Here is a 19,123-nt window from a genome sequence, read left to right as displayed (position 1 = left end):
CTTTTTATTACTTTGGAATAAATTCTGGGCACTTTAGGAATATAGTAATTACCACAGTAGATCAGAAGGAAGGTGTGAAAAGACACAGAATTTATACTTACTGAATAGCCCACCACTATAACTTTTACCATTTTCCCTTTAGTTTACACCCTACAGATCAAGAGTTTATGACTGGCCTAACTGAAAAACAAAACATTCAGCCTGATTGTTCTCACTATCCACAAAATAATACAAGTTTAAATATTAGTGAGCTCATTAGCCATGTGACTCTTACCACTTTCAGTTGATTGTGATGAGTAAATGTGAACATATTTAATGCCAACTATTCAAATATCTCAAATATACCTCATTTCAATGTAAAAAATAGATGACTTATTTCTGAAGTTTGTTTCCTATTACTGAGTTCTTAACCCATGATACAGTTTTCTCGTTCTTTTTCTACTTTTGCAAGTCACTTAAAATAACTCTTATTACAGGATTCTGAAAATCCAGACTACAATGGAGCATTTATTACTATTTATGACCAATACATAATAATTTTTTAACCAACTCGTATGGTAAGACTACTTACCTTTTTTCTTTGGGCCATGTCCCTACACACCCATCTACATAAGACATTGATGTAGACCTCCTGATGGCTCCTAAGTTAAAACAGAACTCAAGGTAACTGCTGTGAAAAATTATTTTTAACATCACCTTCTGTTGCTTTAACAGATTAGTTTGCTTCACTACTTAGGACACTGCAATGGCAAAAAGGTGTTTTTATAAGTAGAGTATCCTCTACTACACAGAGTCAGTTTCATCCTGAATATATATTATACCCCTCATCCCTCAAAGAATCTACTATTGAGTAAAATACACTACAAATACTACTAAACTATACTACAAATACCTGTTGTAAGCCATACTCCATATAGTCAAAACATAAGTCAAATTAAAAAAAATTATACACAATATAAGAGGTACAAACACAAACTTCCCATTTGCACATTTTATAAATTACAGAACTCATTCATTAGCCTTTCATGTAAAGCTCTCCCAATAATTTCTGCATAAATAATGTTTGAATAAATACAAGCAAGATAGCAATTTACTCAGAAGATGACACCATGTCTCATTGCCTCTTCCACCCATTTGTAAATTGTTACCTGGAACAGATGAATAAGGCTGCTGGGGTGTATGCAGTTGGTGAGATGGTGTATGAGTTGGACTTTCCAATCTGTAAAGCAGGAGACATTAACTTAGAAGTAATACATCAAAAGCCACATCACAAAAGGGCAACCAGACTTCATGTCCTGGGCCAACACAAAAACGGGTTTATTTTTTGTGACAGGGAGGAAAGTGAGGTGTAATTCTCTTCTTGAAAGATTAATTTATTAACTAAAAAGAGAGCACTGTTATTACCTTTAACTGGACCGAATGCAGACAGACACAAAAATTCAAAAAGGTATTTCTCCTACACAAACAGCCACAAAGCAGCATTAGTTTTGTTAACATCCTTGTCTCCTGATTTATTTCATGTAACTGTGATCAGGTTCTCATTTTTAGGTTTGATTTTAGCAAAAAACCCAAACATAAACATGAAAAAAATGAGGCAGTTTCTACTGGCCTCAAAACTGAGTGACTGCAGCTAATATCACATACTTTTCATGCATCTCTCTTTTCAGTTGCTTAGTCTGAAACTTCTACTTTGTCTCTGGACTGCAGTATGCACTAGAAGTGGATAAAGGAGATTTTGTGATAGACATGACTTTATAAAGACAAAAAATATATTCACTACTAAAACAGTAATTACAAAGATTTCCTTTCTACTTACAACAGATACTTTTTTTTGGTTCATAGAGAAGGTCTGTAATAGACTAGCTGTGTTAATCCAGAATAGGATTAACATAATTCAATGTTTTGATCAAGATGCTTCTTCAGGATCAGAACAAAGACACATGCATAAAGATGCAAGCATTTGTATGTAAAACACTTCTAAAGAAGCCAGACTTCAAAAACACACTGGATTAAATCCTGTCATGTTTTAAATTTTGTTCACTGAGTTGAAAAGCACACTCCCAAACCCCCTTTTATCAATTAGTAATTTTAAAAATACTTGTTTAGTGCTTTTATAGTTTATATATATTATGCTGTAGAAATGTTTCTAAGTAATATTTGTGGGAAGGATATTCACGTCAATTTAAGAAAAATACTATTGTTTTACAATCTACAAAAGCATCTTTCATAAGTATATATTAAATTATTCAAAATAGGTTCTCATAAATTCCTGATTTTTTGTTAATAACACTACACACCAGCTACATGACATATCTGTTTTAAATGGCATGAGATTTTTGTGAAAATTTTGAAATCATAGATATAATTTCTATAAGTTATCTTAAAAGAAAGGCATGCTTTCAAAATTTCATCCAGCAGCCTGTGAAAATTTGCTACCACAAAGAAAATCTATACACTTCATTTTCTGTCAAGAAAAGACTGATTTTGGCACCATGATTGTGGTTCCATGGCAACCTCAGACATCGTAACTGCTCGCCGCAACAGTCCCACTCCCTCCTCTGTGCTGGATCTGGCTTTCCATCCGATCCTCTGAGTCACTTCAACAAGCTAAGCCAGCAGAAAAATATTCACTTTTTCCGACTGGGTTATTTTTTTCTGTCTTTGTGCACTGAAATGCCCCCTGACTCAAGGGGGCAAGAACAAGAACAGCCAGTCGGGACAAGGAGGAAGGCCAAGACCACGACATCCTGCAGCAGTCAGGTCTGTTCTGCCAGGGAACCAGCAGCCTGTGTGCTAGATTCCTACCATGTGAGAACTTCTTAGGCCCCTCCTTTGTCTTACAACGAAGTATCATCAAATTGGATGAAGTTCACTGGTTTATGAGGGAAGATATAGCTCTTCGTATTACTCAGGAATGCTCTCATAATACTCCAACACAGAACCATATCCATCACTTGTAGAGACACTAAAACAGTGTTGTGATGAGCTAGCACAACACGCAATCCACCACCCATAAGTGGTTCACAATGATTTTCACTGTATCTTGGAACGTGTCTCAGGAAACATGAGCAATATTACAAAACACGTTGGTGGCAATTTACAGATTTGACAGTTAAATTTAGAATGGTAATAGCACTAAGAAACTTAAAAAAGCCTTTACGTGTTTATGAATTGAATTCAGATGCTTATGGTAAAAATTCCTACCAGTCCTCTTCAGTTTAGAGGCCAAAACCATCTACAAAGTGTACACATGTAGAGAAAAGGTAGACTTATTTGGATGAAAAAGATACTATGTTACTGACAGAATTTGGCAGAGTAGTGATAAATGCATGGTTAATGGCTTCAGCTGTGGGGATTTTTTTTTTTTTTTAACAGAGTCAAGGCTACAGATAGACTTCTTTTGTGGTGTTGTCCAGTATTCATCTACTAACTTTCTTTACATTTAAAGAAAATCTTCTCCATAGTGATCACTACAGCACAAGATTAAGTATGGCACAGAACTCTGTGTTTATTTAGTTTAATTTGTTTGTAAGTGTAACTGACATATGATTTACTATTTTCATAGAAGTTCTAAAAGGTAAGTCATTGAAGTTTTGTTCATGCAGGTCATCAGGTTGGAAGCCACATACAAATAATGATTTTTACTGCAAACCTTTCTTTTTCTGTAGGGCAGTCATAGTTACAAACCCTTTGCTGGACTGCTTGCGGTGGCTTTGCAAAGTGTGATCGGCCTTGGGAACCCCTGTTCCAAAAGATACGTTCAAAACTACTGTTGCTTGTTCTCCTGGCTTATATGCTCAGTTTACGCTAAAATAACTTCATTGTCTACAAGGGGAACACTTCAGATAGACACAGGAAAAAGATTTGGAATCACAGCATTTAACAATACTAAGAAATATTACTCCCCAATTAAAGTCAGCATAAATTCCTAAATACTAAAAAAAACCCAAACCAAACCCCAAAACCAACCAAACACACCCTCCCTGAAAACTCCACCCAAAACCAACAGAAAAGGCTGAACAGGATTAGCTGGGTTGGCAACCAACAGTTTGCTCAATACCCAATTAAAATGCTAATTTCATCCTTCTCCTCTGTGTCAGTTCAGACACAATCAATAAACACTTGCCCCCAAATTATAAATATAATGCAATGCTATGCCTCATCCACTATGTTCATATCAGATCAGTGAAAGGCTTGCTTTACCCTGTCAAAAGAAAGATTAAAAAGAAGGCCTAATGTGCAATTTCTGCCTCTTATCAAATGTATGATCAGTTAGAGAACACAAGGAAAACAGGATGTTTTCATACTGCTTCCAAATCTGTAACAGTAATACTAAAAATAATGTTTCACATGTATTGACAAAAAATATAAATGCAAAACATATTTAATAAAGCAGTTAGCTTTCCATTCTTGATACTCACCAGAGTTGGGATGCTCATCATAGCATAAGTATTTATTTTTACCTATTTGACCTTCATGGTATTTAAGTAACATAATCAGACCAAACCAAAAGCATCACTCAGTGGTTCTCTTGCTGTTATCTTAGTGTACTTTCTTTACCATTTTTGGAAAACTTGCTGTGAATTCCTGAAAAATAGCTCTTTTAGAGCAGACTTGGTCAGCAGCCCCACATGAAATTGAATAGGACAAGGAAGCCACGTGACACTTCTCTGCTGAATGGCAAGGGTTGTTTTGGAAACTGGTAAGACAACAGTGTGCTGTCCAAGTGGCAAACATGAACTGTACAAACATGAACATGTTGCCTGCCATGCAACAGGGCAGTGGGGGAAATAGCTGAACTATGGGATCTTCCACAAAATTCTACGGATTATATTTGGTAACTCAATCCTTGAGCATTGCAAAAAGGCAACAAAACTAAATAAAAAACTGTGTTTGACTTTGAATAGAAAGGAGAAGACTGTGAAACAGTACTAGTGATTCTCTGACATTACCTGGCTACAAAGTCAGAACCAGATGGGCCATCCGCATAATTTCTTCTGTTAGCATTCAAGCTGTGAGCAGAAGCTGCATCTTTTGCAGGTTCAGCTGCCAGGAAGAACAAAGCTCAAGTTATTATAGTTTAGTATTCAGTTAAAATCCATAGTAGAAAAGCTGTCTGAAATAATCTGAAGTAATGATTTCCAAAGATTTAAAAAATTTTCAGGGTTTCCATTATTTAGATTAAAACCCAATCACTTCCTTTTAGCTTTACCTCCTTCAAAGTTCCTATATTGGCACTAAATTAAGGGAATAGAGAATGACAAAAACGACTAGAAAAGGCAAGGAAAGAAATAATAAACAAAAAAAACTGAAAAAGAGCTACAAAATTAAAAGCAAGCAATCTTTTTAGCAAAAATATTCTTCTTCTGGAAGAAATTTTTCTGATAAATTCCACAGCCCCCCCCCCCCCCAAACCCTTAGACTGACTTTTCTGCTGGAAAATAATGTTTTGGTCATATGCTAAATTATTTAGCAATATTTAAAAGGTTTAAATCAGATTTGTACGTGCTATAAAGCATACACATGAAAAAAAGGTTTAAAAGCCATACAATGAAAATCTCTTCCTTGCTCTTGGAGAGACAATCACCACAGTACTGTATGAATGTTTAAGTTACCATGACTCTATACTCATTAACAGATCTCAATATATACTGGAGAGGTGGATTTTGAAATTTGAGAATTTACTGACCAAAGACTGTGCCTTCACACCCAGGTACAAAATGCAATTTTACAATTATCTATCTGTCCACTTCCCCCAGACTTATGTTCCTTTCTCTTGGTATCTTCTCCTCAGCAATACAAGCTCTTCAGGCTAAATTCTGTTCTTGGCTCCTTATTATGTTTGTAATCCCTGCATGGGCATAAATGGATTCTAGGCTTGTTCAGGTCAGGAAAATTTGCAAGTGATTATACCACAACAATTTAAATGAGTTTTTGGTAATAGACAACAAAATCTGATTATGATTTATGAGATGAGATGAAGATTAACATGAGGAAAGAGTACTTCGCTTCTTCTTTAAGGGGGTTCTACACAGCCAAATCCTGTTAACTAAAATATTCACTGTATTTGTGAACACAATGGCAATCTGTACACATACGTATTAAAAACAAGCATATTAAACCCAATGCTTAATATAATTACCTTGAGGATGCACAACAACACGAGGTTGTACAAATGATGGCTTCACCACTTCAAACCACCAGAACAATTCTGCCATGAACACCATGTAGTTGCTCTACAAAAAAAAAAAAAGTTAAAACGCAGCCTGAAAATAAATAGATTAAGCAGCATTTGGGATATGCCTCTGCATTTCATCCAGTTTACATTCTCTTCTCTACTGATTTCTTAGAAAATGAGATCAGTAAGACTGATCTGTAGCACCAACTATCTAATACACATAACTTGACCAGACTGTAACTCTTTGGATTGAAATGTTTCATAATGAGTGTATGCTCAGGCCTGATGTCTTGCAGGCAGGGCAGAGAGGCACAGGATGGGTGGAAAAAGATACCTGTTAAATAGATTAGTCATTTCCATAGAAAAAGAGTAGTGAAAAGCCCATTGTTTTGTGAGGCTAGGCAATAAAATTTTCAGAGCTTTTTAACATGAAAAACTCTGGTAGCCCTTAGTTTTAGCGTAGAAATTTTGAATCTGACTTAGGCCTTTGAGTCAAGCATGTGTTTTTTGCCACATTTATGAAGACCTATCCAAATTTACAAGTCTTTAATGCAAAACAAAAAAAATAGCAGTAGTGTTCATTCGGTGCATGTTAGAACAAGGTTTTAGCTTCAAAGATATATCAACAATATATTAAGTGTGCATAAATATCCCTGCTGTATTTTCCCATTACACAGCAATGAAACACAGAAGCGTGCGAGCCATCAGATTTAATGCAAAGGGAAAAACAGGTGAAAAGGAAGAAACAACTGGTGACACGAACTGCAAACAAAAAAATCAATAGAGAGGAAAACCAGGCAGAAGCAGTGGCAGCAGTTTGTGCTGCAAGAGTATATAATAAGGACTGCATTAAGACCAGAAGGTTTGTCGACTGTGGAGGCTGAAAAGTTCAGAGGCCAAACAATCACGGTCCTAAGCTGCTACGTCCATATGGTTCAGTGCTACTTCATATCTAGAAATACCAACTGAATGAGATCAATGGGCATCCAGGCCTGAGCTGACTCAAGCAGGTGCATAGACTTGTGTCACGAGTCTTACAAAGTCTGAAAATGTAAACAATACAAACCTGTACTTAGGCATTAAATTGGTAAACCAGAATCAAACAACATTTTTAAAAAGTTTGTTTTAAAAAGTCTTTCTGCACTAAACCCCAATAATATCTAGCTAACAACACTTACAAAAGCAAGTGTCCTTAGTCACTTTTTTCATGTCATTAACACTGAATAATTTCAAATATCCCGTTTATTTTCTCCACTTTATGCTATTTTCATTTAACATTTCATGCAGCTTAAATGGGAAAATATAAATTAACCAACTTATTGGCTTAATTTTTACAAACTAACAACATCAAGAGCACTTGCAACTTATAAACTAATGCTGAAACACAGAAAAATATTTCCATATGACCTTTTTTAAAAACACAGCTTTCTTAATATTTGATCCTATAAAACTTCCTGTACATGAGAAAATTAGCATTTTTACACTAAACTATCAGACGCTATGTCTCTTTTTATTTTTCTCTGAGAATGAAATTAAGTGAAAATAGTCACTCAGGAAAACTGGGAATTTATTTAATTATTTGCTTCAGAGAAGAGTTTCAAAGGAAAGCAGTGTCTCTTCTGAGTTTTGTGGCAACACAAAGAAATTAGAGCTGATTTAGGAAAAAAGCTAAAAATTGTTTAAAAGAAAAAAAAGCAAAATTAGGCAAAGATAGGGAAAAATATGCTTATAAATAAAGGATGTTAGTTGAGTACATAATGTTACATGGTATGAGACATAATTCTTAAACCTATCCACAATAAAACCCACAGCTCGCCCTCGTCTTCTCTACTTGCTTTGGCTTCTGCAATTGCCAAACTGTTGTGGCGAACAGGATACAGTGCCAGGTGGACCTTTGGTTTGATCAAGGACAGCTGTTATTTTGTTTTTTAAAATGGAGTCAGCTTCTACATTTTCTATATGACTGAAGACGATCTTCAGTATAGACTTCACTATTATAGATATTAATAGAGCAATCTTTATACACATGAAACATTCTGATTAGCAGAGCATGAGACATTTTTCTAATTTTCAGCCCTTTGTTAGCAATAAGACCTTCCTTTGTCTCCAAGAAAACCTTGCTGCAGATTAAGAATTGCATTTGGGCTCCTGAAATAAATGCATACAGTCTTTAAAAATTAAACTTACAAATATTTTACTCATTCAATTTCACAGAACTCTGTAGTAAAGAGACCTACATATCAACATATATGTTACTTCTTTTCTGAAGGATTTTAGAAGATTGAGGAGTATTAAATACCAGCTAACAAATTGCAGAATTATAAGAGTATAGAAAATGATTTAGCTGACAGTTCTTCAACAAACATAAGACAAATTCTGAGAAAGTAAAAGCAGTGGTACACAATTTCTATTCTAACTTTTTCTTTGTCCAATGAAAAAATATTCTGGTTGATTCAGGCATACACGGCTGCAAAGTCTGTGTTGTCAATTCACCAGCTAGAGGAGGAAAATCTAAGCAGAAAGATGAAGCTTTTTGTGACCCAGTAGGAAAGAAAAGAAAACTGCTTTGTATTCTGTGATGGACCCATTAACTTTCCACTGCATAGCTACATAAATAGGCAAGATTGCTCACATTCAATGTTTAACTGTATATTTGAGCACACCTGGTGTATGCCTGCAGAGGATGTACTCAAATTAAAAATTGTATCCAGACTATGTAAGACTTCCATTTAAGACTTCTTTTGACAGCTTCACTATGTTTTCAGTCCCTCAAATGTCAAATTCCATTGTTGTATTAATTTTGTTGCCTTAAAAATCTTGGACTGCGACCAAACGTTTGACAAAAATTCTGAACAAAATATAATTTTATTTCAGAAATAAGCCATAGGCATCAGGGGTAAGAACATCTTTTTAAAATAAGCAAAAACTTACAACAAAATGTTTAATAATAAATGAGAAAACCTCAATTCTGTATCAGTAAATTTGAAAATACAATTTTAAATATCTGACACTTTCGATTCAGATTTATTTTTCCTGAATATTTCTAACGTAGATAAGCCTTTACTCCAGCAAAGGTATACTCTTAGACTGAAAGCTTCTCATATCCTTTAGTATATGGTAAAGGGATCAGCCAGATGTTGCCATAGTTATTACCTACAAGCTATAAATAGACTAGGAAAAACCCTGGTTATGTTTACTCAGCACAACAGAACTGAACAAGCAAAAGTTCATAGCAAAATCTTTTCCATTCAAAGAAAAGATTAAGCACAGCATTTTCATATCACGCACTGATTTCATTAGGAAGCAATACACATGTTAAAAAATCAGATGTACTTCTCAGACAAAATACAACTTTTAATACTAAAATTTCTAAATATTACAATTCCTACAATTTTTCTCTTAATATTTTCTCCTTCCCCTTACCTCCCTTCAAACTTTTACATTTTTAACTTGAATTTTTTTTACTACAAAAAATTAATTATAAAATGTTCTAATCATAGCTTTGTCCCCATCTGAAATAATATTGTATTTAAATACTTCAATTTCTTATGTTTATGTGGAAATGCTGCATTTAATAGTGTCAGTATTTTATGAAGGACTTGGATATTCCTTCTGAGAATATCTTCTATGCAGTCCTGAGCTGCTGCAAGACAGCTTGTTTTTCCAAAATCACCAAAGCAGTATTTACTGAAGTGAAAACAAAACTGTTAGCTGTGCAGCCTGCTTAGAACTGAGACTACTTTAGATCTTTAATGGTGAAACGTCATGACGGAAACTGCATTTTCTCACAAGTTATTTTTAGTCAGAAAGGAATGTTAATAATAATGATCACATGGGAATACTGATGATCAGTAACTTAATTTTTTGGAAAAACTAACTGTGGGTCTGTAATATCCTGCTACCCAGGGCTAGAAAGAATGTAGATACTACTTCCACAGATTTTGCCTTGATTATGCCAACAGAAGTTCTAACATCTCATCACATGATTATCACACGTACTTATACACAAAAACATTCAGAAGCATAATGGTATTTTAATAGTACTAGAAAGTAACTAAGCTCTGAGCAGGTTCAGACTGGCTCAAAACCACTGAACGGCAGATGGCAGACTTGCAGCTTCATAGATGCTTTTATTTGCTAAACATTCTCATGTATTTTTTTCAATTTGATACTTGCGGACTGTTCATTAGTTATATGTAGTCAGCTCTACTACTGGTTACATTTCATCTGTTGCATCTTCTGGTACTGTACAATAAAAATCCTTCTGATTAACAGATTTTGGAAAACCATCTGTTGGAAGAAAAAAATTCCTATATTCTGCGTATAGAATCTAAAGCCATTACTTGCTTCTGTATCAAAGGGAGATGTAAGCTAGCTTGTTTTATAAAATTTTATACAAAAAAGATAAATTATTTTAATATCTCTATTTGCCCTCCACAATTTTAAAATAATGATTACTCTTTAAATATAATTAGCTAACAGAAGTAGTATGTCCAATCTTGTAACTTAAAATAAATTACATCCTTCTAATATTTATAGGTTTTAGAGCTGCACGTTTATAGAATAATAACTACAAGGTCATATACACAAATGATACAAGTAATTTGTAATCAGGCTTGAATCTACTAAAATTGAATGCAAAAGCAGCCATAGATGCTTTTAGAAATTTTCTCAAAATGAACATAAAAATACTCAGTAAAATTTATATCACGATGCACAACGAAATCTCTGTTCAGTAGGCCAGGAAAGTAAGTTACCTCAAATGCAAATCCATAGTTTACATAAGAGCCAACATAAATGCGTCAAGACCGAAGAAAATTGGAGTGTTTCACACTCTCTGGAGAAGGCCAAATTACAATTCTGTGTATGATCCATGCACTACCAGTTTGTCATATCTCCTGCCACAGGTTAATAAATGCCACAACAAGTTGAAAACTCCGGTATGTCTTATTTCAGACCAGAACAAAGAAGTGGGAAAACTCGCTGATTAACATCAGAGAAAGCAAACCACATTGCTTCCCTTTAAATAATGAGTCAGGAACATTTGGTCCCTCTCAGGAGAGAAATCTTCTCTTAAAGAATTGTTCCCTGGTTGAATCTTCCTTTTCATTCCTGATCCTGAATCCTTTTAAACCAGCCAGATGGGAATCAAATCCCTGGCCCGACTCCCACCAACTCCCACAGTATGTACCTAACTGCCTCACCAAACACAGCCAGCTGCTCTCCCAAGTCCTTGAGGAATCCATATGCACGCTTACAGGGACTTCAATTGCAAATTCAGGCTTGAGGTAGCAGCCTGATTGGCAGTGGTGTTTTTTTTTTTTTCCACTGAGATTGGAGGGAAAGCTGTACAACAATGTGTGGACATCATGTAGCCCTTAATTTCTAGGATTATCTCTGACGTATTTGAACACTATTTTTCACATCTTGGAGGACATGGTGCTGATTGTAGCTTCTGCTTATGTTGTTTGCAAAGTCACCATCAACATTACATCAGAAAGTGCAAGTATTCAAAACCGCTCAAGTGCAATAAATATTTTCAGTACAGAACAATCCTTTAGGTATTATATTCTCCTGTTCAATTCAGCAGTGGGGGGGAAAACAAACAAAAAAAAGAAAAAAGGAAGTTCTGGAACCAGCCTCTCCATCTGGCCTACCGGGCCTTTGACACTGCAAACTTAGTTGCTAACCAGGGCAGACAGAAATAAGTGCAAAAATAAGGTACCTATTCCCTGTGCTTAGTTGTGATTCTGCACAGTTTAAAGTCTGCCCCACATTTTGGTCAGAGGAATGCCCTTCACAGACAAAAGACAGCAATCATATCTCAGATTTGCTTCATTTCACATTCAGAAAGCTTTAATTCTGAATAAACATGCTTTCTGCATGAGTTTGGGTGAACAGACTCTACAGTTATGAGAAAACAGCAACCAAAGAGACAAAGCATCCATGCTGAGGGTCAGCACATAAAAGTCTTCCAAGAACCGAGAGGCTGCAGAGACTTGTGACCCTGTTAAATCCCCAAGAACCCACACACTCAGAACAGCAGGACTCAGCCAAATCTGTACAAGGCCGTCAGCACACGCTAGTGTCAACAACAGGTTGCATAACCCTAACCGTGCCCACAAGGGCAGTAGCTGTTATATGCAGACAAAGAGTACATGCTTATATGCATATACACACCTGAAGAGACAAGTGAACCCCTTGAGAGACTTTCTGGACACCTTACCAAAAGCCACTGGTGGGCCAGTATGACCCCCTACTTCTGGGAGGCCACTGCGTTGGCCTCCAACCTAGTTAAAATGACTGAGTGAGTGTGTGTGTGAACTGCGTGAGCAAATGAATGCATTGTGTGAATAGTTAGCTCTTATTAATAATGGATTCATTCTATTAATAATAGCAGTTGAATTAATAAAAGGTGCTCTCACATTGGTTGTGATCTGTGTCTCACCCTGACTCAATCCTCTATCAATGAAAAGGGAATGTACAACAATATGTGTAGATTAAATGAGTAGCACAAGTTTAGGATTGCTATTTAAAAAAAAAAAAACCACACACAAAATGCACACATTTTTGAAGGCTCAGATAAAGGAACACTTACAAAAGACAATAGTTAACTGTGGGTCAACTGACTCAATGCCAAGTTCCTATGTGAGCTCTCAAATCATGGCAAACATCAAATGATTCAAGCTGTCTGTCAGTACCCTCTTTGACAGTTAACCTCATAAATTACTTGTTCTTAGGTCTGAACCCTATAGTCCTACTAGAATAAACGAGCAGAAAATGATCTAAAAATATCAAGAATATAACCAAATACAACAAAAGATGTGGTTTTCCTCTTTTAGAAATACTTTCAACATATCTCGTGACAAATGGAATATGTGAGATGCATTTTTTTCTTTCTATTCAGGGACATACATGTTCCTTACAACACACTTTCAGGAACTATACATTTCATAAGATCTTTATTCAAGCCACAAATGCTACATACTATTACACTGCAGTGCTAATCAACTGTTGGGCCAAAGTAGTAAAGAAGTCTTTACTGTTCTGCCAGGTGGTTTGTGCTTCCTGTGATGGCACTTCATGCAAGTTCTTCTATTTCTATAAACTTGTTCTTTGGATAGGCAGAACATGTGTGTGTCAAGACACAATAAAACAGCTCTTTCTGTTCTACGCAATTTCCCAGAGACAGGTGAAGAACAAGATATTTTAAAAAAAAATAAATCGTGTCTCAGGATAAAACTGCTTACAGGAGAAGGGAAGAAGGAGGATCAGGGCAAAAAAGCAATCTGGACAACTAGAGAGATCCAAGATTTTCTATTCTTCCCTCTTGTTAAATATGCAGGGAAGACTCAGAAAATATTGTGATTTTTTTAATGTAATCTCTCTCTACTTGTATTTGCCTGTCTCAAAGGAAAACAACCAGGAACCAGTATGGTCCCTTGGTGGTGCCTCAAGCATCCATGGTATGTATTCAGATACTTTTTTCTTTAACATCAGTAGCCCTGCCTTAGTAAACATCTTATGAAGAACTTTACAAATGTATTTTTCTTAGAGGAGGAAAAATGGGCAAATGAGAAGCAACAAAACTTACTTTCTGCTTCATTTGATTGTGACACTTTAAAGCTGTCTAGAAATCAAGACAAAACCTATTTCTCCTCTGTGCTAAAACAGAAATAAGCCAACAGTTTCATCTGCTGCAAAATCTGAGAGCCTATATCAAATACTCTGGATGCTTGCTAAGGAAAGTTTTAAATTAATCTGACTTTGTTTCTGTGCATTTTGATGGGAAAGCCAAAAGCGGGCACAATCACCTTGGTTAAGTCCTGCACTAAATTTCTGTATAATGTACTATCTACAGCCTACCTTGATTTAACATAACAGGAGAGTGCAGTGTGCCCGGTAAAGAATGTAAAGTATGTGCTTTGTGCTTGATCACTTCAACAGAAAGAGGCTCTGCTCCCCTCCCTCTCAAGGACTAGCCTGAAGTCAGCATACCTAGCATAATTTCTAGGACCACATAAGGCACAGCATTGTCATTCCAAAAAACTCAGCTGTACTTTTTTTTCTTGAGGCTTTTTCCAGAAACGCATCAGCAGTTTGGTTCTTTTTATTCTGTCTGTTGCCTCTACGAACATAACAGACTTTTAAGCGACAGCACAGTGCCACCTATTGTGCAGTATCAGTCACCCCGAAAACAAATAGAAAATTTTGCTGATTAACACAGACACCTGAGACAAAGACACACGCTTCTATAAATCCTAAAACTTGATACTATATAAAGTTTGTAAACTGAGATAAAGATGACTTTTACTAACCAATTTAATTCAATGTATAATATTTAAAATATCCATTTACAATACAAGTTTAGTGACAATAAAATTCTTTGGAGAGTATGTACATTTATTAAAACTTACTCTAATCAGATGCACTGGAAAACTAAGAAAGAGCTCCTTTAACTGTGAATTTATTTTAAAAGCAAATTAATTCTTAACACTGGAAAAACAGAGTTTATAGCACTAGCCAAAGTTTCCATGCCAAGTTTTAGAAGAGAAACTTGGCAGCCTTTCTTTGTAGCATTTACATCTAAATAAGTATCCACACCACAGCAACTTGTAAAAACACGATCACAAAAGGGCTTTCTCAGTTCTAGGAATACTCTAAATCTTTGAAAGAATTCTAAATCCCCTCCAAAAACAGTGTTCAGAAACACTGAGTCTGTAGCATTTTAAAAGTGTAGAGTCTGATGCATTTGGATATTGACAGAATATTTAATATAGTTACTTTTTTAAAATTGAAGCTTCTCTGTAAGCAGAGAGAAACAATCAAAATGCAGTGGAGTCCTACTCAAGATCATTGACTATGGTTGTAGGACTATATGTTGGGAAACTACAGACAAGAGAGACTGCAATGCAGCAGACTTTTTACAAGTATGTAGGTAGATTACTGTATCTGAAATTTAAGAACACCAAAAGGTGACTGAAAGCAGTCACTACACAACTTTGCATAAACAAAATAAGGCAGTAACAGCTAAGTAGTCTAGACTTAAGTCCTACTGCCCTTACTCACCCTGGCAGTTCATTACTTATTTGAAAAGGATTGGGTTCAACTCTACAGGAAACAACAAAGCTGTATTCAAGCTCTGGCCTCTGTGATTCAGCTTGTGAGATTTGCTATGAAGATCATAAAAGCAGTGAAATGACCCAGATATTTAGAAAGCAATTACATCCCATCTGCAATGGATATGCTGACTCCATAAAAATAGTATTTCATTCCCTAAAGGCAGGCCAACAAGAATCTTAAGCAAACCAAGAGTGTTTTATATAGAAGAAAGTCTTAGAGAAACAAAGGAATGAAAAATTAAACTTACAATTAGGCAATAAATAATTCAATTACTCCTTGTCTTTCTACACAGGCTTAAAAAATGATAGAATAAGCAAATCTTTTTTTTCCCCATCTTTCTAAAAGAGCAAAATCTTAGAATGACTGAAAACGCTTAATTGCTTATTCAAACAACTGTATTTGTTGGAATTGTGTTCCTGCTTGTGTTCCGGGCATAAAAACATTACATTTTCCAATGAAATTAACTCAGAAGTTTACACTTTTACAAAAGTGAAAAAGCTTTAAGGTTAAGAACCATAAAATTATTGTGTACACAGAAATGAGTAAGAAGGTTGAGTAATAATTCCATAAACAACTCTTCAGTATTTTGTCCTTTTGTTAAACCCTTAATAAATTTAAACTAATACGGATCACTATTACATTTTAACAGAAATATCAAGGATTACATGCTTTAATTAACAATTAATAATAAGAAAAATGATGAAGTGTGAAATAGTTTTGCACAAAATCAAGTTTTTATAAATTCTTTCACAAGTGCTTTTTAAAAAATACTTTGAAATTACTACAACATCATAACTGCCAAAAGAAGGTGGTTTCACATGCTGCTGAAATTTCTTGTTGCATGCTATACCACAAGAGATGCAATGTGCTTTTTCATATAGCCATATAGCAGCAGACCAAAAAAGACTAAATACATCATTAGCAAAACAGTCCTGTGGATGCTGCTTGCATTTTTATTTAATTTTTTTTTTTTACCTTTATTGAAGAAGCTGCATAAAGCATATCCTCAAGACTGAAATGGCAACACTGGTTAAGGTATTCCTGACAAAATTCTTGAATCAATTGTAGATTATACAGGCTGTCAGCCAAAGACATTGTCTCTTTCAAACAAATATCTAAAAAGGAAGAATAGAAGCAAAGATTAGATACGGTTACAGACGTGCAAAAAAGTGCTTTTTGCTTGGCTGGATTCTGGAGCATTTTCTGGATAAATTGAAAAAAACATATTTTATCAGTGATATATATTTTTCAATTAGATTTTCTATACAGCATTGGCAGTAGGAAACTTATGGTTTTTCACAAAGTTCTCCATACATACTAGTCCTTCGTCTTTGCCTACTGACCTGAGAGTACATTTTAATGCTATTAACCCCAAATCTTCCCCCAAAAAACAGCATCAGTTTAGTCTTATGTGTTTGTTTTTGTGGATTTAGATGTTTGATATGAAATTTTACAAGGATCTGAAGTCTCCGATAGATGAGTTATCACTCTGTTTGAAAGTCCTATTTAAAGACAAAGAAGTGGTAGCAGTGAACAGACTAGTGTAGTTATACAGTATTCTCTAAATACTGTTTTTGCCCAGTTAACCTCCTGTTCTCTTCTTATGACTGCTTCTTGAAAAATTCAGTAGCAATAATAATAACTTCCTAGAAAAGAGACAGTCCTTGTAAAAACAAGGGCTGAATAAAAGAAAATTATATATACTTTCAGAGCATGCATCAGATTTTATTCCTAAAGCAACAGTGTATGACAGAGCTCCACATAAGTTTTAAATTGTTTAGGATAAAAGGTTTCCTCAGACAAGGAATCTACTTTGATGCTAGCAGGGTAAGGATTCCCATCCTGAGCAAATCAGACATATTCCATCATCCCAACCCCACAGATGATGATCGATGGAAAAAAATGTTTGACTAAACTGACCTAAATAGGATTAAATTTAGTAATGCAAAATGCAGTCATGCATTTGGATCTAAAAAAATTCTAATGTGATTCACTGGTTGAAAGTGATATAGACTAGGAAGGTATCGTGTATTAGCCAATATAAAGATATTTATGAACTTTCAGCATCATGCAGCGATGAAAAAAAGCAAACATGATGCTAAAATGTATCAGGAAATTTATTTCTAGTAGTGACAGAGAAGCACTGTACAAAGCAGTAACAACATGCCAGTCTGCATTTCTGTGTACAATTATGACCATCCACATTCAAGAACGACAAACCAAAACTGGACTAGTTACAGAGGAAGACTATTGAGGATAATAATGGGAATAGAAATCCATTTCAGAAGGGGAGACTAAAAAGGCTTGGTTCAGTAGCCTGGGCAAAACAAGAGAAAGAAAATATATCAAAAAGGTAGACATCAGATTAGGAGAAGCTATTCAAGCCAAAGGGCACTACTGGAAGAACAACAAAGGCACATAGACAGGCTACAAGCACATTTAGGTAGAAAACAAGGATAAGATTTAAAACAATGTAAAAAAATGGAGCTCTGCAACAGTGGGTAAGAAAAGTGCAAATTTTAAAGAGCTAGACAGTTTTAAAACAGAACATAATAAATTCATGAAAGAGATTATATATATAATTTCATACAATAGCCAATTCCTTGACTCACTGACATAAGAAGTCCTTTCTAGTCCTGTATTCCTTGAAGGAAACCTAGATTTGAAAGTTAAATAAAGTCTTAATGAGAAGAAGCAATCTATTTCAGACTACAGAGAACTCTAGATTTTTTTTTCTTTTTTTGTTAAAGCATTTTTGCATATGCATTTTTGTTACCTGCTTTCCTCAGTTCCAATACAGAACCAAATCTCAGTGAAATTTAATATGCATGAAAAATTATATTATTTAAATACAGGGAAGATGGGCAAAGTCTTTTTAAAGTGCTTCTAGTTGCTTCAGAGTACCTTTGAATTTACTTCTAAGACAATGACACGCACATTTATGTATCTTTGGGGAAGATGATGTCAGGACACCTAACAAGAACATTAAAACTAAAGTTCCAAAGATCACATGTGCCTTGTCTTGTTTACAGTCTGATGCTGGACGAATCTGCTGGTAAGTACATATGTGGTCACGCAAGGTATACAAGAACTTTCAGACTGTCTGTATTTTCAGCCATGCTAAAACAGTAAGAAGGAACTAGGTGTTACCCCCCCTTCAACACTACGCAAGTTTTAACTCTTCCCTAATCGCATACAATAGTATATATTTGGCTGCAACATTTATGCAAATTGAAAGCTGTATTTTTCAAAATTCACAAGCCAAAGAATGGTAAATGCACGCATCTTAGTGTCTTTCATCTTCAATGCCTACTGTGCTGGAAGCTTCCTATAAAGTGGTTGTGTATATGAATTCCAGATTTCAGTCCTTAGCAAGCTTTATACCCTTGTTCGTATTCCTGGATTTCTCAGGATGCTTCTATATAAGTGTTCCCACGACATCAAAGGTATCATGAACAGAAGACAGGCAGAAAATGATGGGTGTTAGCTGCCAAGACATTTTACAACTACATGAGGCTCTTAGTTGCCAAGAGGAAGATATGACTTTAACCAGGCCACTGAGCAAAAGAACAAGATGAAGCTGCTCAACATCACAGACAATTACTATTATAGAACAGCATGACACCAATACCTTCTAGACTATATATTTTTGTTTACTCTATAAGTGATACAGGTAACTAAAAGCCGAGAACACAGAGCAACTATTTGCTATGCAGTACACCTATGCAAAGCTTGACTAACACTAACCTCTTCCATGTTTTATACCTATAACTGCTCAGATTCACAAAAAAGCACTTATGCAGCTTCAAGAACTAGTTTTCC

General features: G+C 35.3%; 1 protein-coding gene across 1 annotated transcript in view; it reads right to left on the bottom strand.

Annotated features, from left to right (window-relative positions):
- Positions 1 to 19,123, bottom strand: part of CAMSAP2 (calmodulin regulated spectrin associated protein family member 2) — a 92,310-nt gene that overhangs the window by 14,455 nt on the left and 58,732 nt on the right. Inside the window, exons 7-12 of the mRNA XM_059821640.1 lie at positions 16,277 to 16,416; positions 6,143 to 6,236; positions 5,213 to 5,215; positions 4,951 to 5,046; positions 1,149 to 1,181; positions 572 to 641 (exon numbers count right to left, since the gene is read on the bottom strand). Coding sequence (XP_059677623.1) covers positions 572 to 641; positions 1,149 to 1,181; positions 4,951 to 5,046; positions 5,213 to 5,215; positions 6,143 to 6,236; positions 16,277 to 16,416 — 436 coding nt within the window. The remainder of the gene's footprint in view (positions 1 to 571; positions 642 to 1,148; positions 1,182 to 4,950; positions 5,047 to 5,212; positions 5,216 to 6,142; positions 6,237 to 16,276; positions 16,417 to 19,123) is intronic.

This window comes from Gavia stellata, chromosome 10 (genome assembly GCF_030936135.1).
Source record: "Gavia stellata isolate bGavSte3 chromosome 10, bGavSte3.hap2, whole genome shotgun sequence".
Taxonomy (NCBI): Eukaryota; Metazoa; Chordata; class Aves; order Gaviiformes; family Gaviidae; genus Gavia; species Gavia stellata.
The sequence above is the reverse complement of the archived record's forward strand: the minus strand, read 5'-3'. Positions and strand labels throughout refer to the sequence as shown.